Source organism: Ascaphus truei, chromosome 21 (genome assembly GCF_040206685.1).
Source record: "Ascaphus truei isolate aAscTru1 chromosome 21, aAscTru1.hap1, whole genome shotgun sequence".
NCBI lineage: Eukaryota > Metazoa > Chordata > Amphibia > Anura > Ascaphidae > Ascaphus > Ascaphus truei.
The window spans coordinates 867647-894682 of NC_134503.1; the positions used below are offsets into that span (position 1 = coordinate 867647).

Here is a 27036-nt window from a genome sequence, read left to right on the forward strand (position 1 = left end):
TAGCATCCATGCCAGTCTGCGCTGCATGGTATATAGGGCCTTGGCATCCATGCCAGTCTGTGCTGCATGGTATATATGGCCTTGGCATCCATGCCAGTCTGTGCTGCATGGTATATAGGGATTTGGCATCCATGCCAGTCTGCGCTGCATGGTATATATGGCTCATGCATCTGGAAGAAGCTGAAATGACACGTTCCACTCACTTGGTCCCTTGACCACAACCTTCAGTTCCCCACTTCCTGCTCCTTTGGTGTAGACCTTGAAGTCCGCCGTCTCCTTCACACGCACACCCTTTGGCTGCAGGCCACGGCCCACGGCACGGCACGAGGTGGGGTTGCAAGCTGAAATAAGAGAGTGCACTTTAGAGAGGGGGCACATCGGTTAACGGGGGGGCACATCGGTTAACGGGGGGACCCTGGAACCCCAACCAAGCAATACCAAAACCAAGCAGGAAAATAACCAGAAAAGTTTGGAAGAGCAGATGGAACAGCTCCGGATCGTTAGAAACCAGGAGATATTCTACTGGATATATCAGAAATACGGGTATGAAGAACCTCAACTGTGATCTGAAAACGCAACTCCATGCACACAGACGCTGCCCCGACGCAAGCTCCCGGCGCAGGAGCAAGCCCCCGACACAGACGCTGCCCCAACGCAAGCTCCCGGCGCAGGCGAAAGCCCCCGACACAGGCGCTGCCCCGACGCAAGCTCCCGGTGCAGGCGCAAGCCCCCGACACAGGCGCATCTAGGAATACTTCATTTTGGTCGGCTCTTCCGCAGATTTTACCAAACAGACTCGTGTGCGAGAGCTTTTATCTGCCAGAAGGCTGGTTCTCCGTGGTCCTAATGGCTTCTATACACTACACAGGATTCATTTTTCATGCTTCTTCACTGCAAGGCACCCCAATGCGGAGCATGCACCCCCCTCTACCCCACCCCCCACGGGTATGGGATGAGAACCCTAGTTCTGTGCACCATGCAATATATATATGTGCCTTTGCAGTCCTTCAGTCTAAACATTCAGTGTACACACACCCCAATAAACAGTCTCATGCACATGTACCGTAAGGACCTCCAGTCTCGCTCCCCTGAGATAGCAGGGGAGGACGCCGCAGGAAGTGACATCAGCAAAGTCCAGCCAGCCGACAGCCTTCCACAAGCTGAGGCATGAGGGAGAGAGGGAGAGACAGGGACAGGAAGAAGAGGGAAATGCAAGAACCATATAAAGCGAGAGAAAGGTTTCAGGGGAAAGGACAGGAGAAGTAACGGTGCCCCGCCTCATACCGAGACGCACAGAGCCTCCGAGAGATGGCCGGAAGGATTCAGAGCCAGGTGGTCAGCGACAAGCTCTGGTAACCAGACTGGCTTGTACAAGAACACTTATATTTTAACACTTTCACTGCCATAGTGACCTGTGAGGTAAAGCGGCAGCACCGGCGCCGAGCTCAATAAGGTGCAGCCACCCCGTCATGAAGCAGCATTTGTACAATGGCCCAGAATGGGAGCGGCAGCAGCTTATTGTAACCGGCGCCTGTCCGGTGCCCAGCGCCGGCGGGACAGAACCACACCTTGCCCGATGGTGACCGTGTAGGGACTCTTTGGGATCTGCGCGGTGGCGAAGGTGATGTAGATGGTATAGACGCCCTCCATGGTGGGTTTGTAAGTGCAGCGGTACGTGCTGCTGCCTTTATCCTCCACCTGAACGTCCACAGTGTCCTTCCTTCCGTTGGGGTCCTGGATAGTCACGTCAACCTCTCCAACCCCAGCACCTGCAGGGAGCACGAGGAAGGTGAAGGGGTGACCAGGGTAACCATGTTACCGTAGGAGCTACAATGGGTTAATCCCAGCACTGGGTTCCTGTCAGGAGGTGTGTGTCATGTAATCCCTTTTGCTCTATATCCGGCGTTTCATTTGTTATGCTACACGTAAAGAAAAAACCCGCACAGCTCGAGTATTAAATGAACCACGTTGTGACCGGATGGGGACGTAATTGTATACAGGAGAAAAGGAACCCAGTCTTCAAGCACTCTGTCTCGACTCGATGTATAATTGTAATGTTAAAATACTTTATAAGTTAACAATGAATAAAAAAAGGGGGGTTAAAATAAAATTAAATAGTATGATTCAACAGCACGTGACTATCTTGGTAACCCAGCTATGGCTAGGTGGGTAGATAGTAATAGGGAGATCCCTAATAGATATTCGGATCTAGTGCTATGTATATAGCTACCTAGAGATATAGGAAAGGAGCCAAGGTGAACCCACCCGGGAGAGGTTATGTCTTAATATGGATGTATCAGGGCGTGTAGTATAACGCGCTTTATTGATAAACTTTATGTAGTGTGTGCGTAAACACACTTTGGCACTTTATGTAGTGTGTGCGTAAACACACTTTGGCATTTGTTAAGTAGATGTATATAAAGGAGGTTGTGGGTCATTTGTGCTCCGGACAAAGTGACGCTGTGTCCCCCCGAAACGCAGTGCTCGTTTCTGTACCCTACATATAATATTGCCGTGCGGTTTGCGCATATTCAGACACCAGTCCTGTTTGTTGCTACATGGAATTTGTTTACTGTAGGACGTAAACCGGGAGGGTGGGGAGATGGGGGGGGATTAGGTTGACCAATTTGTAAAGCGCCCGCTCTCAGGAAATATTAAAAACGTTAAACAGCGCCCAACTTATCATCAAGGCTCTTCCTCTCCCCCACACATCCCTTTGTTGGGCTCAGCGGTCCCCTTCTCACCTGCGGTGAAGATCTCAAAGTAGGTGGGCTTGTTTGCAATGTTGCCGCTGGGCTCCAGGCCGGGACCCTGGGCGGTCACCTTGCTGGCATCACCGTGAGATTTGTCCACATTCACCTCGAACGGGCTTTTTGCGATGTGCTGACCAGCAAACAGGACGGTCACCTGCCCGTGAGGAGAGAATCACGCAGTGAGCACGCCAGCTGCCTTTATATTAAAAACGGAGGTGCCAACCACCATCCAAACACATGTGCCACGTGTGCCCAATCCCATCGCTGCTGGACAGGCGTGTAACGTTGTTTAGAGCAGCTCTCCATACCAAACCCCCCAATGGTGACCGCACACCTCACCTTGTGCATCCCGGTCACTTTTGGAATGTAGTAGACAGAGAAGGTTCTGTTCTTGTCGTTGTTCGCAGTCACCTTGGCCTGGAGAAAAAGTGGGGCAGGTTTAGAGACTCTGCAGCACAAAGATTTTCTATAACACGGTACTTTCTATACAACACTGGGCCACAACCAACCACTCATTGGGGGAACCTTGGAGTTTGCTGTATACAAGGATTACCTTTAATGGACCAACACGAGTTCCTACCGCACAGAGCTTTCCAAGCCCAACAGGTCAGTGTATTTACACCTGTGAACTTATGAAAGATCTGTACTACAATCTAGAAAACCCACCCATGCTCGGCTAGTAAGGGGTGTTCCACCAAATGTACAGTGATTACCAACAGCTGCAACGTCCCATGTATATGGCACAGCGGGACCCTGTGGCGGTGCAGGAGACAGTAGAAGATAGCAGACAGTTATAAAAAGGACTCTGGCAATTACCTCTTCTCTGTGCCCGGCAGGGTCTTCCACGTATACCAGGACCTCCCCCTGTCCAGCGCTGATTGTTTCCACTGTGAATTCGGCACGCTTCTTCACCATGTTACCAGTTGGTTCAATGCCTGTGAGAAAGAAAACAGTTTCATGGAGCCGACAAGTGTCCAAAAGTCTCCTTTCAAGAGTATCCAGACAAACCATCTCCAGTGAAACAGCTCGCTCACCTGGTCCATAAGCCCGTGCCTTCTTGGGGTTCAGTTTGGGCCTGAGGGGGGCCCCAGGCTTCAGCTTGGCTTTTGGGAACTGGGACAGGTAAGTCATGACAGAATGCTCATCCACGTTGGGATCCACAATCTCTTCAGGGGTAATCACCTGTTAGACAAGGTCACGTTAAACCCAAGTGAAAGCATAGCCTGACCCATTATGGGTTTCTTTTTGTTTTTTATAGTCCATGAGGGGGACATTATCCTCAGAACGGACATTGGATAAAGTGGTTGCAGAATGGAGTGAGACCACCTCACCCTTCAGAAATAGGTGTGAAGCCATCAGTGTGAAGGAAACCCTGGCACATGAGGACAGTGTGTAGACAATGTATCCAGAACACCCATGGGAAGGAGAACAGGAAGTTCCCCGAAATGTTGCTCAATGGCTACCAGCACCATACAGTGTGGTGAAAGTACCGCTATCCGGTTCGGACCTCTCCACACTATAGGAAACACTTATCTGGACCCAAGAGTTACGGTCATTGTAAAGCCGGAGAATCAATTCTCCCAAGGTCACCAGATGGGTCTCACACCCAATTCCTGTGGCCACAGAAAGTGGTTAAACCAGTGTGACTTGTGCCCACACACGTGGCATTCCCATGAGGTTTGGGATGGGGGAAGCAAACCGTTCCATGTTCTACTCCCTTTTCTGAATGAGACACATGGACAAGAGACCCAGAATGCAACGCAGGAAGCCATCATTACCAAAGACTGACAGCAGATTTGCCCATTTTCCCAGCAGCTGCAATAGCTCAGACCCCATTTGATCCTTGACCCTTTTGTATTCAGTCTTATGTCCATCCCAAGCCTGTTTGAATTCCCTGGCTGTATTATCCCCTGCCACCTCTGTTGGGAGGCCTTTCTATGTATCCACCAACCTTTGTCAAGTAGTTCCAGACAGTCCTCCTTATCCTGCCACCCTACAGCGGCAGGGAATGACCGTGTTATAGGACCTCTCTACTGTACTTTGTTGAAACCATTTGTGACAATTTATCAAATCTCTTACAGACCCTAAACTGCACATAAGGTCCTGGAATCTTTCCTGATGTCTTGTGCTAGATCCTGCACCATCCGAGGTCACCATGCATGGATAGTCTTCAGAGAACGGCAAGAACAGCAAGAACACCCCCCAGGTGACACGCAAGCTCCCATGAAGGGATTGCAATGGAATGTGTATAGCAAGGTGTAGTCAACAGCAAATGCTCTGACCTCCGTGGAGCGCATGGAGATAAGGAGAAGGCCTTCTGCAGACACCCACCTGAGGGATTCCCAGCCAGTCGTCTGCCTGCTGCATGGCCTCGCGTGCATTATCCACAGGTTTGCTGGAGTCCCAGGAGTCCCAATCAGGACAGAGACCTGCGAGGGAAACAGCAGCATTGTCAGGCCTGGCGACCACAAGACAACGCAGGTACATACCCCACTATTACACGGCATTGCCAACGTGCTCTTGGCCCCTTTTGGCTGTAAAGGTGTTAACGGCCTCAATTCACAAATCCCCTAAAATCTCCCCATTCGTTTTCTCCCAGTCACTTTACTCCCAATTGTAGGCAGTTCTGCCCCCATCTCCTAAACCGGCGGAGTTGGTGTATACACCAAGTGGTCTGGGATGGTTTCAATACAAGCGCTTTGCATTCGGTTGTGCCCTGCATCCTACAGACTCTTTAACCAATAGGACACGGTAGAGCAGAGAGTTGTGGTAGATTGTAACTCACCTGGAGCACAGCTATCCACCAGGGCACCCAGAGCCCGGCCGCTCTGCCAATCTCTGCTGAAGTTTGTGACGGGAAGCTGGGGCAGCTTGTTCTGGATCCATCCCAGGAGCCTCTGCTTTGGTGTCTGCTTCTTGACCTCTTCGTCCTCCTCTTCATCCCACATGGGCATGGAGATGGAATAGTGCAGAATGAGGGTCCAGATGAGGCCCAAGATGAGCTTGAGGTTGCCATCCACAATGGCTTTGCTGTCTGCAAGACAAGACCCAACATGTTGACTAGGCCTCACACGGCTTGGGTGATCAGCCCAGGCCCACCTAGCAGGAAACCAACACTAGCATTAAACCAGAGCCGGGCAGAGGGGGGAGAGTGCGGGTCTGCACAATTACCAGATTGTAATGCCACACACGTGGGGCACGAGAGGTCCGCCACCCACATTATAAAACCTTGTACTGTAGGGCCCTACAGCACCAAATGGGTTAATGGGTACGTAGTCTACAGCAGGGGTCTCAACTCCAGGCCTCAAGCCCCCCACAGGTCAGGATCACTTCAGTCCTGGTGGCTCAATCAGCCCCTGCTTCAGCACAGGTGGCTCAGACTTTGGACTGAGCCACCTGTGCTGAAGCTGGGATATCCTAAAAACCTGACCTTTTGGCAGGGCGGGGGCTTGAGCAGCCCTGGCTTAGTGTTAGGGGACGGTGTTTGCGGGAGCGTTGTAGTGCGGATCCTCAGTCACGGTTACAGAACTAGACATAACACCAGCGCTTACCCAAGGCTGCACACGGAGCGGAGAGACAGCAAGTCTGCCTGGGTAACATGTCCCAGGGAGGATAAATACCCTGCAGGACACTCCATGCGTGTGGCCTGCAGCGTCACACTGCAGGGAGTGGGCTGCCCTAGCGCCTGCAGCGCACTGCAACGTCACACCGCAGGGAGTGGGCTGCCGCAGCGCCTGCAATGTTACACCGCAGGGAGTGGACTGCCGCAGCGCCTGCAGCGTCACACCGCAGGGAGTGGGCTGCCGCAGCGCCTGCAGCGCACTGCAACGTCACACCGCAGGGAGTGGGCTGCCACAGCGCCTGCAACGTCACACCGCAGGGAGTGGGCTGCCACAGCGCCTGCAACGTCACACCGCAGGGAGTGGGCTGCCACAGCGCCTGCAACGTCACACCGCAGGGAGTGGGCTGCCGCAGCGCACTGCAACGTCACACCGCAGGGAGTGGGCTGCCGCAGCGCACTGCAACGTCACACCGCAGGGAGTGGGCTGCCGCAGCGCACTGCAACGTCACACCGCAGGGAGTGGGCTGCCGCAGCGCACTGCAACGTCACACCGCAGGGAGTGGGCTAGCGCAGCGTCACACCGCAGGGAGTGGGCTGCCCCAGCGCCTGAACGCAAAGCACCGGCCCCTCACACACAGATTAAGGGAGCTTCATTTCTAGTAATCAGTTCTCCGAAAAGAACAGACAATTTTACCCCAAAACGTAAATTTGTTGTGTTTTTTGCTTTCAAATATTGCTAGTTAATCATTTGAAACCCATCTCCACTGGTTAGAGTTCCCGCCCAGTGACACCCCGATACTAAAGGTCGGATCCCGGGTGGGTTATCCAAGGACCCCACCACCCAAACGTTACGCAGAAGTGAATGGACCTGTTCTACGAGCGAGGGCGCGATACAGAGCAGACTGGCTCCCGAGCGAGGGCGCGATACAGAGCAGACTGGCTCCCGAGCGAGGGCGCGATACAGAGCAGACTGGCCCCCGAGCGAGGGGGCGCGATACAGAGCAGACTGGCTCCCGAGCGAGGGCGCGATACAGAGCAGACTGGCCCCCGAGCGAGGGCGCGATACAGAGCAGACTGGCCCCCGAGCGAGGGGGCGATACAGAGCAGACTGGCCCCCGAGCGAGCGCGCGATACAGAGCAGACTGGCCCCCGAGCGAGGGTGCGATACAGAGCAGACTGGCCCCCGAGCGAGGGTGCGATACAGAGCAGACTGGCCCCCGAGCGAGGGTGCGATACAGAGCAGACTGGCCCCCGAGCGAGGGGGCGCGATACAGAGCAGACTGGCCCCCGAGCGAGGGCGCGATACAGAGCAGACTGGCTCCCGAGCGAGGGCGCGATACAGAGCAGACTGGCTCCCGAGCGAGGGCGCGATACAGAGCAGACTGGCCCCCGAGCGAGGGCGCGATACAGAGCAGACTGGCCCCCGAGCGAGGGGGCGCGATACAGAGCAGACTGGCTCCCGAGCGAGGGGGCGATACAGAGCAGACTGGCCCCCGAGCGAGGGCGCGATACAGAGCAGACTGGCTCCCGAGCGAGGGCGCGATACAGAGCAGACTGGCTCCCGAGCGAGGGCGTGATACAGAGCAGACTGTCCCCCGAGCGAGGGGGCGCGATACAGAGCAGACTGGCTCCCGAGCGAGGGCGCGATACAGAGCAGACTGGCCCCCGAGCGAGGGCGCGATACAGAGCAGACTGGCTCCCGAGCGAGGGCGCGCGATACAGAGCAGACTGGCCCCCGAGCGAGCGTGCGATACAGAGCAGACTGGCTCCCGAGCGAGGGGGCGCGATACAGAGCAGACTGGCTCCCGAGCGAGGGGGCGCGATACAGAGCAGACTGGCTCCCGAGCGAGGGCGCGATACAGAGCAGACTGGCCCCCGAGCGAGGGCGCGATACAGAGCAGACTGGCTCCCGAGCGAGGGGGCGCGATACAGAGCAGACTGGCTCCCGAGCGAGGGGGCGATACAGAGCAGACTGGCCCCCGAACGAGGGGGCGCGATACAGAGCAGACTGGCCCCCGAACGAGGGGGCGCGATACAGAGCAGACTGGCCCCCGAGCGCGCGATACAGAGCAGACTGGCTCCCGAGCGAGGACGCGATACAGAGCAGACTGGCCCCCGAGCGAGGGCGCGATACAGAGCAGACTGGCCCCCGAGCGAGGGCGCGATACAGAGCAGACTGGCCCCCGAGCGAGGGAGCGCGATACAGAGCAGACTGGCCCCCGAGCGAGGGGGCGCGATACAGAGCAGACTGGCCCCCGAGCGCGCGATACAGAGCAGACTGGCTCCCGAGCGAGGGGGCGCGATACAGAGCAGACTGGCTCCCGAGCGAGGGCGCGATACAGAGCAGACCGGCTCCCGAGCGAGGGGGCGCGATACAGAGCAGACCGGATCCCGAGCGAGGGGGCGCGATACAGAGCAGACCGGCTCCCGAGCGAGGGGGCGCGATACAGAGCAGACCGGCTCCCGAGCGAGGGGGCGCGATACAGAGCAGACTGGCCCCCGAGCGAGGGGGCGATACAGAGCAGACTGGCTCCCGAGCGAGCGCGCGATACAGAGCAGACTGGCCCCCGAGCGAGGGGGCGATACAGAGCAGACTGGCCCCCGAGCGAGGGGGCGCGATACAGAGCAGACTGGCCCCCGAGCGAGGGCGCGATACAGAGCAGACTGGCCCCCGAGCGAGGGCGCGATACAGAGCAGACTGGCTCCCGAGCGAGGGGGCGCGATACAGAGCAGACTGGCCCCCGAGCGAGGGCGCGATACAGAGCAGACTGGCCCCCGAGCGAGGGGGCGATACAGAGCAGACTGGCTCCCGAGCGAGGGGGCGCGATACAGAGCAGACTGGCCCCCGAGCGAGCGCGCGATACAGAGCAGACTGGCCCCCGAGCGAGCGCGCGATACAGAGCAGACTGGCTCCCGAGCGAGGGGGCAATACAGAGCAGACTGGCTCCCGAGCGAGGGCGCGATACAGAGCAGACTGGCCCCCGAGCGAGGGGGCGCGATACAGAGCAGACTGGCCCCCGAGCGAGGGGGCGCGATACAGAGCAGACTGGCCCCCGAGCGAGGGGGCGCGATACAGAGCAGACTGGCCCCCGAGCGAGGGCGCGATACAGAGCAGACTGGCCCCCGAGCGAGGGCGCGATACAGAGCAGACTGGCCCCCGAGCGAGGGCGCGATACAGAGCAGACTGGCCCCCGAGCGAGGGCGCGATACAGAGCAGACTGGCCCCCGAGCGAGGGCGCGATACAGAGCAGACTGGCCCCCGAGCGAGGGGGCGCGATACAGAGCAGACTGGCCCCCGAGCGAGGGCGCGATACAGAGCAGACTGGCCCCCGAGCGAGCGTGCGATACAGAGCAGACTGGCCCCCGAGCGAGGGGGCGATACAGAGCAGACTGGCCCCCGAGCGAGCGTGCGATACAGAGCAGACTGGCCCCCGAGCGAGGGCGCGATACAGAGCAGACTGGCCCCCGAGCGAGGGCGCGATACAGAGCAGACTGGCCCCCGAGCGAGGGGGCGCGATACAGAGCAGACTGGCCCCCGAGCGAGGGCGCGATACAGAGCAGACTGGCCCCCGAGCGAGCGTGCGATACAGAGCAGACTGGCCCCCGAGCGAGGGGGCGATACAGAGCAGACTGGCCCCCGAGCGAGCGTGCGATACAGAGCAGACTGGCCCCCGAGCGAGGGCGCGATACAGAGCAGACTGGCCCCCGAGCGAGGGCGCGATACAGAGCAGACTGGCCCCCGAGCGAGGGCGCGATACAGAGCAGACTGGCCCCCGAGCGAGGGGGCGCGATACAGAGCAGACTGGCCCCCGAGCGAGGGGGCGCGATACAGAGCAGACTGGCCCCCGAGCGAGGGCGCGCGATACAGAGCAGACTGGCCCCCGAGCGAGGGCGCGATACAGAGCAGACTGGCCCCCGAGCGAGGGCGCGATACAGAGCAGACTGGCCCCCGAGCGAGGGGGCGCGATACAGAGCAGACTGGCCCCCGAGCGAGGGGGCGCGATACAGAGCAGACTGGCCCCCGAGCGAGGGCGCGATACAGAGCAGACTGGCTCACACCATTTATTCCGCTCTGCGCTTAAATCACACAAATACATTTGCATAGAATTACAAAGTCCTTCACTTGAACACGATGCCAACATTGTGCTGCCATCTGGGAGGCGATGCGAAGCCAGCGCACTGCACGCGAGCACACGCACAGGGCTTTACCCACCCACGGACACCGTCGTGTCACCGCGCCATGTTCAAAACATCTGCCGCATGAATACAGAATGTTACACCCACGAGACTGTGTATACTGCGCCAAGCAGACCTCAAAGGGAACAACTCGCACAACAGGACTCGAGAGCAGAAGTTACCAATTACTCCCAGCTGGGTAAGGACGGTGACAGCCTCTGAAGTGGGCCTGTGGCATTCACAGCAGCCTTGGGGTTGTGGCCCCCATGGTATAGAAGCCAATGTTTGCCCCTTGCGACTGATGCAATCTACCACCGAGGAGGAGAGGCCATAAGCTTGCTGGGAGAGAGGGGCCACGGGCTACTTATCCATCCATAAAACCCGCTGAGAGATTTCCGAGTCACACGGAACGGGTTCGGGTTCCCCGTTAGTCGGATGTTGGATTTTATTTTCCTGCATCCGGGAGACAGGCAAAATAAGGCTGAATCCCAGCACCGATAGCGGGGCGGATATATACAGTTACACGGGCGAGGGCGGGTATATACAGTTACACGTGCGAGGGCGGATATATACAGTTACACGTGCGAGGGCGGATATATACAGTTACACGTGCGAGGGCGGATAAATACAGTTACACGTGCGAGGGCGGATATATACAGTTACACGTGCGAGGGCGGATATATACAGTTACACGTGCGAGGGCGGATATATACAGTTACACGTGCGAGGGCGGATATATACAGTTACACGTGCGAGGGCGGATATATACAGTTACACGTGCGAGGGCGGATATATACAGTTACACGTGCGAGGGCGGATATATACAGTTACACGTGCGAGGGCGGATATATACAGTTACACGTGCGAGGACGGATATATACAGTTACACGTGCGAGGGCGGATATATACAGTTACATGTGCGAGGGAATCTGAGACACATGAAAACGGCAGCCATCTTTAACCATCACCACAAACAGTAGCCACATATTTTGGAAACTTCATCCCACGAGGCATGTGAGGAATGTACCCCCCCCACCCCCCATAATGCTTAGGGGCCACAAACATGTTGCAGAGGGGGTTGGTGAGAGGGGCGCCGGTGACTGGGGGTGGGAAGGGGCAGGCAGAAGGAAGTATTTGAAATGTCTGACTCGTGAGTCAATGCAGCGAAGTTTTCCCGTATATGGGCTTTGCTGCTGAATTACACATTTTCCTGATGCTCAAAGCTTGGATTTGGCCCCAAAACATCTCCTCTCCTACTCCCCCCCGGAGACGGGTCACAGGCTCCTCCCACTAGTGTCACTGTATACTGCAGTGGTCACTATACACAGTAATGGCAGACGTTTGGGACCGTACCTACAAGTCATTCCCAGCCTTTAAAACAGGCCTGGACAACTCCAGTCCGAGGGCCGCAAACAGGCCAGGTTTTCAGGATATCCCTACTTAAGCACAGCTAGCTCAATTAGTGGCTCAGTCATACTGAGCCACCAATTAAGCCAGCTGTGCTTAAGTAGGGATATCCTAAAAACCTGGCCTGTTTGCGGCCCTGGAGGACTGGAGTTGTGCAGGCCTGCTTTAAAATATGCCTACTGCGCCTCTCAGTCTAAGTAAGGGGAGGGCGCGCTGGTAGCAGCGCCACCTTCCCCACTGCAGAACAGAGAAAAGTTGTTGTTTTCTTGCAGCCCGTCACTACCGTGGGTTGTGGCAAATTGGGTGGTTAGCACCACTATACAGAGGCGTTCATTTTTGGGTGTGGCCAAAGTACACATTTAATGCATAAAACTTGGGGCAGTGAAGATTCGGAGCATTTGCTGGTTTACAGCAAAGCTGCAGTTCGACTTTACATCAACCAGAAAACGCTGCAAATTGCTTGACCAGACCATTGCAAAGGATTCTGGGTATCCCATGCAACAGGAGTCAGGCAGATGCAATGATAATGGAGCTGCAGGAAGAAATGGAGGTAGAGACGATGCTAGACCATGAATGCAGCGAGAACTTGCCCCTTTGGCCGTTAGAGGCCTGCAATGCCCCCACAGCAGCCGAAGTGTTAACTGCCAGACCCGTCAAATAAGGGATTTCAGGCGGAGACGACGCTGGAATATCCACGTTATTTTTACGCGGCACACCCTCGTCTCCAATACAATTTGCCTGAAGATTATTAGCACAACCATGGAGACGGGCGTGTTATTGTACACGCGACAGTCCCAGCAGATCCCGCACAGGGTTATCCTCTGCGGATAGACAGCTTGTGTACAGCCGTACCAGCACTGAATGTGTTAAACGTGGTAAAACAAAAAAAGAAAGAAAGAAAAGACTGAGTCAGGGTCTGAGGCGGAGACCTCCCTCCCCCACTTCCACGGTCAGCACGAGGCTCCGCTAATCACGGCACTTTCCAACATTTTTTGGCCTTATATGGCAAGCACAAGGAGACTGCGCCTGCCAGGGATCTCCCCCCCCCCCCCCCAGAGTTTGGGGGATGGAGCTGGGAGGGGGGGGGGGGGGGGAGAGGAGTATTTTTTGGTCACTTCCAGAACAAGGGCCTTAAAGTAGCAGGCCCGCCGAAAACAGAGCAGGCTGCTTTTATATCACATACTGCGGGATACAGAGAAGCAAGATGTCCGACCCCACAAGTGAATGTGCAAAGTAATAAAGTGCTCCTACAATCATTAAAGTTCAGCTTTGTCTTCAAATACTTTCTGGGCAAGCTACCCGTCTACCTGAACAATCTCCTCGCCCCTACCACAAAAAGACTGTTCATGTTCCCAAGATTCAGCAAAGTATCCGGCCGCTCCTCCTCCTCTTACCGTGCACCCCAAAACTAGAACAGTCTACCGGAGACTCTCACAGCCGCCACCAGTCTAAGTTCTTTCAGAACTAAAGCTGTCTCACAGTTTAATCTGGTCTGTAACTGTTACATACGCCTATAATATATATTATCTGTAACTGTTACATACGCCTATAATATATATTATCTGTAACTGTTACATACGCCTATAATATATATTACCTGTAACTGTTACATACGCCTATAATATATATTATCTTTACCTGTGCACGCAATGTCTTGTATATAATGTGTACCCTGCTCCCTTAATGCAACTATGTATTTGTCAACCTAACTGTGCCCAGGACATACGTGAAACAAGAGGTAACTTTCAATGCATTATTTCCTGGTGAAAATAAAGAAGTGGCGGCCCTCACCCCATGGCACGTTACTGGGCAGTGCCAGCCTGCCACGCACCACGCTGGGCCTTCGTGCCAGCACCTCTGTTCAAGGCCACGAGACTTCAGTGAGTCAGGATATGAGGAGGTACCACTTACACACCAAGTGAAACTTCTCCAATTTAAATCATCTTGGAGTCACATTGAACTAAGCTACATCACCGCACAACCATTCCTTCCAGGAACGGCCCTCTCCGATTTATACAACCATTCCTTCCAGGAACGGCCCTCTCCGATTTATACAACCATTCCTTACAGGAACGGCCCTCTCCGATTTATACAACCATTCCTCACAGGAACGGCCCTCTCCGATTTATACAACCATTCCTCACAGGAACGGCCCTCTCCGATTTATACAACCATTCCTTCCAGGAACGGCCCTCTCCGATTTATACAACCATTCCTTCCAGGAACGGCCCTCTCCGATTTATACAACCATTCCTTCCAGGAACGGCCCTCTCCGATTTATACAACCATTCCTTCCGGGAACGGCCCTCTCCGATTTATACAACCATTCCTTCCGGGAACGGCCCTCTCCGATTTATACAACCATTCCTTCCAGGAACGGCCCTCTCCGATTTATACAACCATTCCTTCCAGGAACGGCCCTCTCCGATTTATACAACCATTCCTTCCAGGAACGGCCCTCTCCGATTTATACAACCATTCCTCACAGGAACGGCCCTCTCCGATTTACACAACCATTCCTTCCAGGAGCGGCCCTCTCCGATTTATACAACCATTCCTTCCAGGAACGGCCCTCTCCGATTTATACAACCATTCCTTCCAGGAACGGCCCTCTCCGATTTATACAACCATTCCTCACAGGAACGGCCCTCTCTGATTTATACAACCATTCCTTCCGGGAACGGCCCTCTCCGATTTATACAACCATTCCTTCCAGGAACGGCCCTCTCCGATTTATACAACCATTCCTTCCAGGAACGGCCCTCTCCGATTTATACAACCATTCCTCACAGGAACGGCCCTCTCCGATTTATACAACCATTCCTTCCAGGAACGGCCTTCTCCGATTTATACAACCATTCCTTCCGGGAACGGCCTTCTCCGATTTATACAACCATTCCTTCCAGGAACGGCCCTCTCCGATTTATACAACCATTCCTTCCGGGAACGGCCCTCTCCGATTTATACAACCATTCCTTCCAGGAACGGCCCTCTCCGATTTATACAACCATTCCTTCCAGGAACGGCCCTCTCCGATTTACACAACCATTCCTTCCAGGAGCGGCCCTCTCCGATTTACACAACCATTCCTTCCAGGAACGGCCCTCTCCGATTTATTCTTCTGTGCCGGTCGCTGACGGAAATTCCCATTTAAATGACGGGATTTTTGGAAGCAGCCGGCTGCCTCAGACAGAATTAAGCGGTACCTGGCAGATAGTTTTCCAGGTTACAGATAAAACCACCGCGGGTAAAAGGCCACGACATCGGTTCAGTCACCGGCACAGGCCTGCAACTCCCTTCCAAAAGTAAAATCACTTTACTGACAGATGAGGGATAATGCCGAGCGTCCCGCGGAACCCGTATTCATGGTAATGTTGGGTGAATATACCCCAAGCGCCATAAACACCCTTTCTTTGCAACAAGCTTTAGAATGGTTGTGTTTATTTCCAGTTGACATTTGTATGCAGAGATTTCCAACAGGGCGTCTCCAAGGGGTGCACCCCCACCCCCAAAAAAAAAATCTGTAACGGTGAATTCCCAGGCAGTATTGTGGGTTCTGGAGCCCGTGTGGGCACTGAGCAATTAGTAACCCCCCAAACTGCACCTTCACATGGGCAGGGGGAGGGTTAGCAGTCACAGCAGGGGCTTCCAAAATTGCTGCCCATAATGATTTGCATCCACAGCAAGGCATTGTGGGACGTGACTTTGGAAGCTCCCGCAGTGACAGCTATAACCCCCATGCTGTCTGCACACAGAGGTGCAGTTTGGGGCATTAAGCGTTGTTCCCCCACAAGCTCAGGACACTATACTGCGTGGGATCAGTCTCAGGTTCGTTAGCCATAGTCTGCGGAGTCGTAAGATTAGCAGGGGGTGCACAGAACAAACCCCACTATATGGGAATTAGGCGAGAATGTTATAATAAGCAGGCAGCTCTTTACTCAGATTTAGTGACGAGAGACTGCGAACAGCTGCAAATAACCCGGCAACGAAACAGGTCCCAGCATGCCCGGCGGAGAGGCACAGGGGTACCATGTATACATACACTGTATGGGGCTCTGGGAGACCATGTCTACACAGTAACCCCCAAAAGAGGGGACCCCCAGCATGTACAGATCAGGATTATCCTGGGACAGGTCACTATAATCGGGGCAGGGAGTTTCCGATCATTGGGAACATGGCAGGAAAACATTTGGGACCCTCAATCCCCTCTGCACTATTATACCCCCGCCACTCCTCGCTTTGTGAGGGAGACGCCACATCGCCACGGCGCACAGCCCCCCGGAAACAGACGTCGTGCGCAGGAGATCCGCTGAGCAATCTGCACCTTCCTGGGGGCAGGGGGTCTGCACCTTCCTGGGGATCTGTTCCTTCCTGGGGGTCTTTGCACCTTCCGGGGGGGCGGGGGGGCTGCACAAACCTGCATTAAACAGGTAAGGACCTGCGAAACCGGGGGGGCTGTACAGCGCAATGAGGCCTCGGGCAGAACATACTGCAGCAAAGGCTTCTGGGATTTCCTAAATGGGAAGGAATCCAACCTTTTGTTACAATACGATGATATTCATGAGCCTTTAAATCTGGCGTCGGTGTACACTGCAACCTCTCCGGGCCGAGAGGCCTTTTGTCTTCAGCACTTCCTCCCATTATGTTGCCCTGTGTATTACTGCTGCCCTGTGTATTACTGCTGTGTACATGTTTGTGGGGGGGGGGGCGGCGGCCTCTCCCAGCCCGGGGGGGGGGGGGGGGCGGCGGCCTCTCCCAGCCCGGGGGGGTGGGCGGCGGCCTCTCCCAGCCCGGGGGGGGGGGGGGCGGCGGCCTCTCCCAGCCCGGGGGGGGGGGGGGGCGGCGGCCTCTCCCAGCCCGGGGGGGGGGGGGGGGGCGGCGGCCTCTCCCAGCCCGGGGGGGGGGGGGGGGGGGGGCGGCGGCCTCTCCCAGCCCGGGGGGGGGGGGGGGGGGGGGCGGCGGCCTCTCCCAGCCCGGGGGGGGGGGGCGGCGGCCTCTCCCAGCCCGGGGGGGGGGGCGGCGGCCTCTCCCAGCCCGGGGGGGGGGGGCGGCGGCCTCTCCCAGCCCGGGGGGGGGGGGGGCGGCGGCCTCTCCCAGCCCGGGGGGGGGGGGGGCGGCGGCCTCTCCCAGCCCGGGGGGGGGGGGGGGGCGGCGGCCTCTCCCAGCCCGGGGGGGGGGGCGGCGGTCTCTCCCAGCCCGGGGGGGGGGGGGCGGCGGCCTCTCCCAGCCCGGGGGGGGGGGGGGCGGCGGCCTCTCCCAGCCCGGGGGAGGGGGGGCGGCGGCCTCTCCCAGCCCGGGGGAGGGGGGGCGGCGGCCTCTCCCAGCCCAGGGGGGGGGGGGGCGGCAGCCTCTCCCAGCCCGGGGGGGGGGCCTCTCCCAGCCCGGGGGGCCGGCGGCCTCTCCCAGCCCGGGGGGGGGGGCGGCGGCCTCTCCCAGCCCGGGGGGGGGCGGTGGCCTCTCCCAGCCCGGGGGGGGGCGGTGGCCTCTCCCAGCCCGGGGGGGGGCGGTGGCCTCTCCCAGCCCGGGGGGGGGGGCGGTGGCGGCCTCTCCCAGGGTTAGATGCGGTTTGTTGTATTTTATGTCTTTATTTAGATAGCGCCAAAAGTGTACTCAGCGCTTCACAAAGAATACAGTACAGGGAATATTACAATAAGTGCAGCAAAAATCAGACAATAGGAAAGGAAATCCCTGCCCCAAAGAGCTTACAATCTCTTGTTGTACTTATTGTATTATAATTCACTCTATTGTCTTTTGCAAAGCACCAAGTACTACATACGCCTATGATATATTCATTATATTCATACAGAGTAGCCGCCATGTGTAATGGATTTAATGACCCTACTAACTGGCACAGGAATGCCACGAAGGTTAGAAAGTTTCCCTAAAAGTTAAAATGCCGTGGTATGAATGTTACCACCACCTTTGCCTGTCAGGCACTGAAGGGTTAAATGTATGTGTACATCACCCCAATACCCTCTTCCCATTGCTGCTGCAGGTCTGTCCCTCACCCCAATACCCATCACTGCAGGTCTGTCCCTCACCCCAATACCCATCACTGCAGGTCTGTCCCTCACCCCAATACCCATCACTGCAGGTCTGTCCCTCACCCCAATACCCTCTTCCCATCACTGCAGGTCTGTCCCTCACCCCAATACCCTCTTCCCATCACTGCAGGTCTGTCCCTCACCCCAATACCCTCCTCCCATCACTGCAGGTCTGTCCCTCACCCCAATACCCTCTTCCCATCACTGCAGGTCTGTCCCTCACCCCAATACCCTCTTCCCATCACTGCAGGTCTGTCCCTCACCCCAATACCCTCTTCCCATCACTGCAGGTCTGTCCCTCACCCCAATACCCTCCTCCCATCACTGCAGGTCTGTCCCTCACCCCAATACCCTCTTCCCATCACTGCAGGTCTGTCCCTCACCCCAATACCCCCTTCCCATCACTGCAGGTCTGTCCCTCACCCCAATACCCTCTTCCCATCACTGCAGGTCTTGGAGAACAGAGGGGAAGCAGAGAGCAGGAAGGTGCAGCAACAGGCCCCCTGGGGCTCTCCATCCTAGTCATTCAGTTCTGCTGCAGATGACCCGGTTAGAAGGAAAGGCTGCAGTATCACTGCTACCGCCAGTACAATGCCTGGAATCTTCTACCAAGGAATTGGCCTGGGACACTGTCTAATGGAAAATTACTTTGTGTTCCTGAACAGACTTACACGGGCTCGAGTTTAAGGACATGGCAGGATAACCCGCTCCTGACCTGAAAGCAGAGAAGAGATTCGCTCTGGGCATCTCAGCCCACGGCACCCACTGGGTGTTTAAGACCAGGTATTACTGGTGGAGCAACGTGTAGGTGCCATGTAAGAATGTATGGACATCCTGCCCGTCAGGGGGAATACAGAGCTTAGCAAAGCAATTAAAACCAGTCCAATCTGCAGCACAAATATTCTTATGCCCAAGTCGCCCACTATATCTTTGGAAGTTCTGTAGCGGAGGGAAGTTGGTTTTTAAAGCTGGCTCTGCCCAGTAAAATGCAGCCATGCCCCTCTGCAACCCAAACACTACAAACGCCAGAGCTTAGCTCACACAGAGAAAACACAAAGGCTTCTATTCAGGACTCAGCCGCTACAACCTCCCTTCACCCCAGGCTACAGGGCGAGTTTGGCACCTTCTTGGAGAATAGCGGCAAAGGCCCAAGGTAGAAGCATTGCATGCAAATTGTCAGAGAGAGAAGGCTGGTATTGCCAGGGGAGAGATTAAAGGATCTTTATGAATCAGAGAATCAGTCTACTAGCCAGATCAATATATCTATATCTATATCTATATATACCAAGAAGAGAGCACAATGCAGGCAGTCCAGGCTCAAACTGCTTTCCCCAACTCAATGTCACCTCCCCACTCCAAGATCTGACACCACGACAAGAGCCAGCATCATCTTCTGCCCAAGGGAGGAGAACACTGTAACAGGGCAAGCCTTTAGTGTTGTACAGGAGGGATAGGCAACTCCAGTCCACAAGGGCCACAAACAGGTCAGGTTAAGGATAACCCTACTTCAGCTTATGGCTCAGTCAATGATTGAGCCACCAGGGATATCCTTAACCTGACCGGTTGGCCCTTGACGGAGTTGGCTACTCCTGCACTCCTACTTGGAGCTTTGGTGCAGGAAGGTCTCCCCTTCCCTGGCACCGCCGGCTTCATTTACACGTCCCATTATTCTCCTGCGTGTGCAGAACTGATCGCTTACAGTATCTGTCGCTTCCTTCTACTACAGCCAGCGCTGAGGGGCAGAGTCAGGGCTCTGAAACAGGATGTCAAGAGCTGCCATGTGGCAGGAGATTAAGGCAGACTGCTGGGGATAAATGGAGGAGGGGGGTTAAAGGCTTTTGATATACCCAAGGAGACAGGGTTATCTGTCTAGCACTCAAGATAGAGCTCCCCTATTGAAGACAATCAGTAGCCCCACATGTGCAGGGAGGGGACACAGGTTATACTCTGCATGGCTGTTCAGTCAATTGGAGGGTGGGTCCTAAAAAGGAACGTGTGGTTCCCCCTCGTCCCCTGCAGCAGCAGAAACCAGAGCTAAACGCTTCCCCCAGCCACACCCTGCCGCGATCATCGTGTGCCAAGAATCTTCCCAGCCCTGTGTCTGCACAGAGTGAGTTCTGGCAAAGTTCCCTGCAAGTGGCGTATACCGCAGAGGCCGTTACACCAGTGTCAGGCGAGCGCCGTGCACACCGACAGACCTGGGACAGCGTTAAGAAGTGAACACAATCACTGATCGGGAGATGTACTCAGGGAGCCAACAAACTGCAAGCCAAGCCCCCAGAAAAGAAATCCGAGCTGGACCTCGTGGCAGCAGTGTCTGCTCCAGCCAAACTGGCTTACTTAACCCCAACAGCAGCTCGAAGCCAGCGGTGGGAGGAGCACCCCGATGCCCCCCATATGACCAGCCCCTCACAGGGACTGCTATACTGTATATGCAATTATAGCAATGGGGGAAGCCAGTTAGAACATAACCGCACCACGCATGGTGTGATCATCCCCAGCAGGAGCAGCTTTCAGGGCAGTGACGCGAGCATCGCTGGTTATTACCGTGTACTCCCGAACACGGCAGGGAGGGGTCCCGCTTTCTAACAGTGACTCACGTGTCACAGGGGCCAGTCTGGAGGGAGAGACGCTGCCAGCGACTGCAGTTGCCATGACATTGGGATAAAACTGGTCCACTCAGCAGATTACTCGCCAGCTGCTGCACTTTCATCACTGCCAAGCGTCTCTGGGGTGTACGAGAGCAAAGCCTGGCACAGGAGGCAGAGCAAGGGCAGGAGGGGGGAGCCAGAGACCCCAAACAGGTCACCTTGTGAGGGGAGGATCTACCAAGGGGTGCTGCACAGCTGGGAGTTTAGGGTGCTGACCTATGAAGTGGGAGCACGTATAAAACATTCTGCTCATGAAGACTGGGACGGAAAATATTGCAAAAAGAAAATCGCTGGTGAAACGAAGCCCAGATTCACAGCACAATTAGCGAGCCTTTATGCCATGGATCAGAACCAGCATTCAGCTTACATTTGGGGGTCTCACTGCTCCGACCGGCAGAAAGACAGTGTGTAAGGTTGTATCTGTATAATGACAGCGGTTTTTAGGACATCCGAGGCCCGTTCCTTCCATGTGCCCATCGCTGGACAGGGGAACATGACCCCGTGGCTGCAGGATTTGCCCCAGAACATGTCCAGCACCTACTCATTAAACCTCATCACTAGGGACCAGTCGGGCAAATGACACATCACACGTGTCCCTGCAGTGCAGAACATCCATTATGGAACTGACACACGGGGACGGCTTTGCAACGTGTCACTGCCGATTGGTAGTGAATGGGTTACAAGAAAGCCTTGTTGCTCCCGTCCTTCTGAAACCTTCCGGCACTTCTGTTTAAAGCAGTTTAATATCAGGCCCCTCCCCCAGCTGGGCACGTATGGAATGCAGGTTATTTAACCTCCACCAGTGTTATAAAAGCAGATGTTACAATACAGGGAAAGATCAGGGCATACAATGGGAAATAGATTGCAAGCTCTCTGGGGCAGGAAAGCACGAGTGTTGGAGGAGAAAGCGCAACAGGTAGCACAGTCAAAAACTGCACTACTTTGCTGAAGCAGGGGTATCCTGAAAACTTCACCTATGGGGGTGGGGGGTCTTGAGAACTGGGTGGTACCCACCCCCGTCATCCTAAACCAATATCGACTGCGCGCAGATATCTGGAGTCACGTGTGGCATTAGATGTGCAAATCTCAGGTGGAGCGTTTACAGAGTAACAGAGGAGTAACAGAGGGGTAACATGATAGTTCCGAGAGGAGGCGTCCGCACGGCACCGAGCGCTTACTATACACCCCGATAGGTGTAGGAGCTGTATAACTCCCCATGTAGCAGACACGGCCCTGTGTAGCAGACACGGCCCTGTGTAGCAGACACGGCCCTGTGTAGCAGACACGGCCCTGTGTAGCAGACACGGCCCTGTGTAGCAGACACGGCCCTGTGTAGCAGACACGGCCCTGTGTAGCAGACACGGCCCTGTGTAGCAGACACGGCCCTGTGTAGCAGACACGGCCCTGTGTAGCAGACACGGCCCTGTGTAGCAGACACGGCCCTGTGTAGCAGACACGGCCCTGTGTAGCAGACACGGCCCTGTGTAGCAGACACGGCCCTGTGTAGCAGACACGGCCCTGTGTAGCAGACACGGCCCTGTGTAGCAGACACGGCCCTGTGTAGCAGACACGGCCCTGTGTAGCAGACACGGCCCTGTGTAGCAGACACGGCCCTGTGTAGCAGACACGGCCCTGTGTAGCAGACACGGCCCTGTGTAGCAGACACGGCCCTGTGTAGCAGACACGGCCCTGTGTAGCAGACACGGCCCTGTGTAGCAGACACGGCCCTGTGTAGCAGACACGGCCCTGTGTAGCAGACACGGCCCTGTGTAGCAGACACGGCCCTGTGTAGCAGACACGGCCCTGTGTAGCAGACACTGCCCTGTGTAGCAGACACTGCCCTGTGTAGCAGACACTGCCCTGTAGCAGACACGTGCAATGGGTGTGGCGCTTCCACCCTCGCTTGTGAAACCGTTTTGTACTAGAGACGGATGGGACGCAGTGAGAGCTGGGGCGAGCGTATCGGAGATCGGGTCACGGAGGCAGGTGATAACCAGGCCCAAACAGAGGGGGCAGGACAAGATGTTTGGTGTTCAGAGGGAGAACAGCCCCCCAGGGTTACACGTTTAAAGACATGTGGTCAGGAAGCCTGTTGGGAGGCAGCTGAAAGGCTGCTCAGCAGTCATGCAGAAGGCAAAGGGTTAATGGTATACTGTAGGCACAGGCGGGCGTCAGCGGCACAGGCGGGCGTCAGCGGCACAGGCGGGCGTCAGCGGCACAGGCGGGCGTCAGCGGCACAGGCTCAGGCAGCAGAAACATCAAAACCAGTAACTTTATATAGGTTTAATTCATAGCTTGTGCAGACTTATCATCGCAAGAGCCTTTCGGGACCGACAGAATTTAATCAAATGTTGGACCTTCAGTGAAGGCCGTTTAACCTGGTCCATGAAACAGAACCGGCCCGTTTAACCTGGTCCATGAAACAGAACCGTCCTGTTTAACCTGGTCCATGAAACAGAACCGTCCTGTTTAACCTGGTCCATGAAACAGAACCGGCCCGTTTAACCTGGTCCATGAAACAGAACCGTCCCATTTAACCTGGTCCATGAAACACAGAACCGTCCCGTTTAACCTGGTCCATGAAACAGAGAACCGTCCGGTTTAACCTGGTCCATGAAACAGAACGGTCCTGTTTAACCTGGTCCATGAAACAGAACCGTCCGGTTTAACCTGGTCCATGAAACAGAACCGTCCCGTTTAACCTGGTCCATGAAACAGAACCGTCCCGTTTAACCTGGTCCATGAAACAGAACCGTCCGGTTTAACCTGGTCCATGAAACAGAACCGTCCCGTTTAACCTGGTCCATGAAACAGAACCGTCCCCTTTAACCTGGTCCATGAAACAGAACGGTCCTGTTTAACCTGGTCCATGAAACACAGAACCGTCCTGTTTAACCTGGTCCATGAAACACAGAACCGTCCGGTTTAACCTGGTCCATGAAACACAGAACCGTCCGGTTTAACCTGGTCCATGAAACAGAACCGTCCTGTTTAACCTGGTCCATGAAACAGAACCGTCCCGTTTAACCTGGTCCATGAAACAGAACCGTCCGGTTTAACCTGGTCCATGAAACAGAACCCTCCTGTTTAACCTGGTCCATGAAACAGAACCGTCCCGTTTAACCTGGTCCATGAAACAGAACGGTCCTGTTTAACCTGGTCCATGAAACACAGAACCGTCCTGTTTAACCTGGTCCATGAAACACAGAACCGTCCGGTTTAACCTGGTCCATGAAACACAGAACCGTCCGGTTTAACCTGGTCCATGAAACACAGAACCGTCCGGTTTAACCTGGTCCATGAAACACAGAACCGTCCGGTTTAACCTGGTCCATGAAACAGAACCGTCCGGTTTAACCTGGTCCATGAAACAGAACCGTCCCGTTTAACCTGGTCCATGAAACAGAACGGTCCTGTTTAACCTGGTCCATGAAACAGAACCGTCCTGTTTAACCTGGTCCATGAAACAGAACCGTCCCGTTTAACCTGGTCCATGAAACAGAACGGTCCTGTTTAACCTGGTCCATGAAACACAGAACCGTCCGGTTTAACCTGGTCCATGAAACACAGAACCGTCCGGTTTAACCTGGTCCATGAAACACAGAACCGTCCGGTTTAACCTGGTCCATGAAACACAGAACCGTCCGGTTTAACCTGGTCCATGAAACAGAACCGTCCCGTTTAACCTGGTCCATGAAACAGAACCGTCCTGTTTAACCTGGTCCATGAAACACAGAACCCTCCTGTTTAACCTGGTCCATGAAACAGAACCGTCCCGTTTAACCTGGTCCATGAAACACAGAACCCTCCTGTTTAACCTGGTCCATGAAACAGAACCGTCCCGTTTAACCTGGTCCATGAAACACAGAACCCTCCTGTTTAACCTGGTCCATGAAACAGAACCGTCCCGTTTAACCTGGTCCATGAAACACAGAACCGTCCGGTTTAACCTGGTCCATGAAACACAGAACCGTCCGGTTTAACCTGGTACATGAAACAGAACCGTCCGGTTTAACCTGGTCCATGAAACAGAACCGCCCCGTTTAACCTGGTCCATGAAACAGAACCGTCCTGTTTAACCTGGTCCATGAAACAGAACCGTCCTGCGTGGGAGGTGTTTACTAACCCCTGTGCCAGAGCGCTTGGTTCTGTACATACCACTTCATTCTCCCCCCCACACACTAGTCTCATCTTGTTTTTACGATCCCGTGTTCCCAAGTTACACACTCCCGACACTCCCCCAATTCCACCCACCCTGAGATGTTCTGTATCCTCTCCCCTCCCCCAGGAATGCAATATCTTGCCCATTATTCATTTGGAAAACTGCCCCGGAAGTATACCAGACAGCCCCAGGCAGAAAGTGCCCTGGGGTACATTTCTACACAGAGGGGCAGAGCCCAGGCACACGCTGAATCATCCAGAAGAGGGACAGCAGCAGCCACAGAAGGAATTTGGGGTGGACACTACAGGGCCTGAGCGAGCGTTTGGGGCATTTACACAAGGCAGACATATAAATATTCATGTCAATCGATTATACAACTTTCTGCGGTGTAACCAGCTCCCAGAACTGCAGATACACAGCAATATTTGAAGACACACACACACACACACACACACACACACACACACCACACACACACACACACACGGGACCCCTGCCCGCAGAGCCCAGCCAAAACACTCTTTGTAACATCTGTGCAATATTTTAGGTTAGTTTCAGAGTATTGGCAATGAATGAGTTAACAGGAGTAACTCAGGGGGGAGGACTTCTGCCCTGAAAATTCCTCCTCTGGTGAGAGGTGTCCCGGGGAAACTGCATTCCGCAGAGGGGCGCACATGGGGGACCCCGAGCAGCCCCCCCCCCCTTTATTACCACACTTCCCAGTCTGCCAGACATAACATTTGGGTCAGAAGCTGAATAAAGTATGTCCCACCATCGCAGCCCCAACGCTGGCTGTACAAACAGATGTGTAACACTACACAAGAGGGTGTGTGTAACACTACACAAGAGGGTGTGTGTAACACTACACAAGAGGGTGTGTGTAACACTACACAAGAGGGTGTGTGTAACACTACACAAGAGGGTGTGTGTAACACTACACAAGAGGGTGTGTGTAACACTACACAAGAGGGTGTGTGTAACACTACACGAGGGTGTGTGTAACACTACACGAGGGTGTGTGTAACACTACACAAGAGGGTGTGTGTAACACTACACAAGAGGGTGTGTGTAACACTACACAAGAGGGTGTGTGTAACACTACACAAGAGGGTGTGTGTAACACTACACAAGAGGGTGTGTGTAACACTACACAAGAGGGTGTGTGTAACACTACACAAGAGGGTGTGTGTAACACTACACAAGAGGGTGTGTGTAACACTACACAAGAGGGTGTGTGTAACACTACACAAGAGGGTGTGTGTAACACTACACAAGAGGGTGTGTGTAACACTACACAAGAGGGTGTGTGTAACACTACACAAGAGGGTGTGTGTAACACTACACAAGAGGGTGTGTGTAACACTACACAAGAGGGTGTGTGTAACACTACACAAGAGGGTGTGTGTAACACTACACAAGAGGGTGTGTGTAACACTACACAAGAGGGTGTGTGTAACACTACACAAGAGGGTGTGTGTAACACTACACAAGAGGGTGTGTGTAACACTACACAAGAGGGTGTGTGTAACACTACACAAGAGGGTGTGTGTAACACTACACAAGAGGGTGTGTGTAACACTACACAAGAGGGTGTGTGTAACTACACAAGAGGGTGTGTGTAACTACACAAGAGGGTGTGTGTAACTACACAAGAGGGTGTGTGTAACTACACAAGAGGGTGTGTGTAACTACACAAGAGGGTGTGTGTAACTACACAAGAGGGTGTGTGTAACTACACAAGAGGGTGTGTGTAACTACACAAGAGGGTGTGTGTAACTACACAAGAGGGTGTGTGTAACTACACAAGAGAGTGTGTGTAACTACACAAGAGGGTGTGTGTAACTACACAAGAGGGTGTGTGTAACTACACAAGAGGGTGTGTGTAACTACACAAGAGGGTGTGTGTAACTACACAAGAGGGTGTGTGTAACTACACAAGAGGGTGTGTGTAGGGGATGGATTGTGCATTGTGGAGACGCAGATTTCACAGGACATGGAGATACACAGCACCAAAGCAGACTATGGGGAACACTACATCTGCTGTGTGTATGTTGCAGGGCTGCACACAGGCTATACTATAACCTGCACACAGCACAGTATGGATATATGTGCCTAAACTAAATCACTAGTAATGCACAAAGTAACATCCTACAAGTGTCATTGCCAGAACCATCAGCTCACACCCACAAACAGCACACACTGGGGGGGAACCCACAAACAGCACACACTGGGGGGGAACCCACAAACAGCACACACTGGGGGGGAACCCACAAACAGCACA

General features: G+C 54.9%; 1 protein-coding gene across 5 annotated transcripts in view; it reads right to left on the bottom strand.

Annotated features, from left to right (window-relative positions):
• Positions 1–27036, bottom strand: part of FLNA (filamin A) — a 107287-nt gene that overhangs the window by 38807 nt on the left and 41444 nt on the right. For all 5 annotated transcript variants that reach the window (XM_075578314.1, XM_075578313.1, XM_075578311.1 and 2 more), the window contains exons 3-10: positions 5539–5787; positions 5085–5182; positions 3788–3935; positions 3570–3688; positions 3093–3170; positions 2745–2907; positions 1569–1769; positions 204–341 (exon numbers count right to left, since the gene is read on the bottom strand). In XM_075578314.1, coding sequence (XP_075434429.1) covers positions 204–341; positions 1569–1769; positions 2745–2907; positions 3093–3170; positions 3570–3688; positions 3788–3935; positions 5085–5182; positions 5539–5787 — 1194 coding nt within the window. The remainder of the gene's footprint in view (positions 1–203; positions 342–1568; positions 1770–2744; positions 2908–3092; positions 3171–3569; positions 3689–3787; positions 3936–5084; positions 5183–5538; positions 5788–27036) is intronic.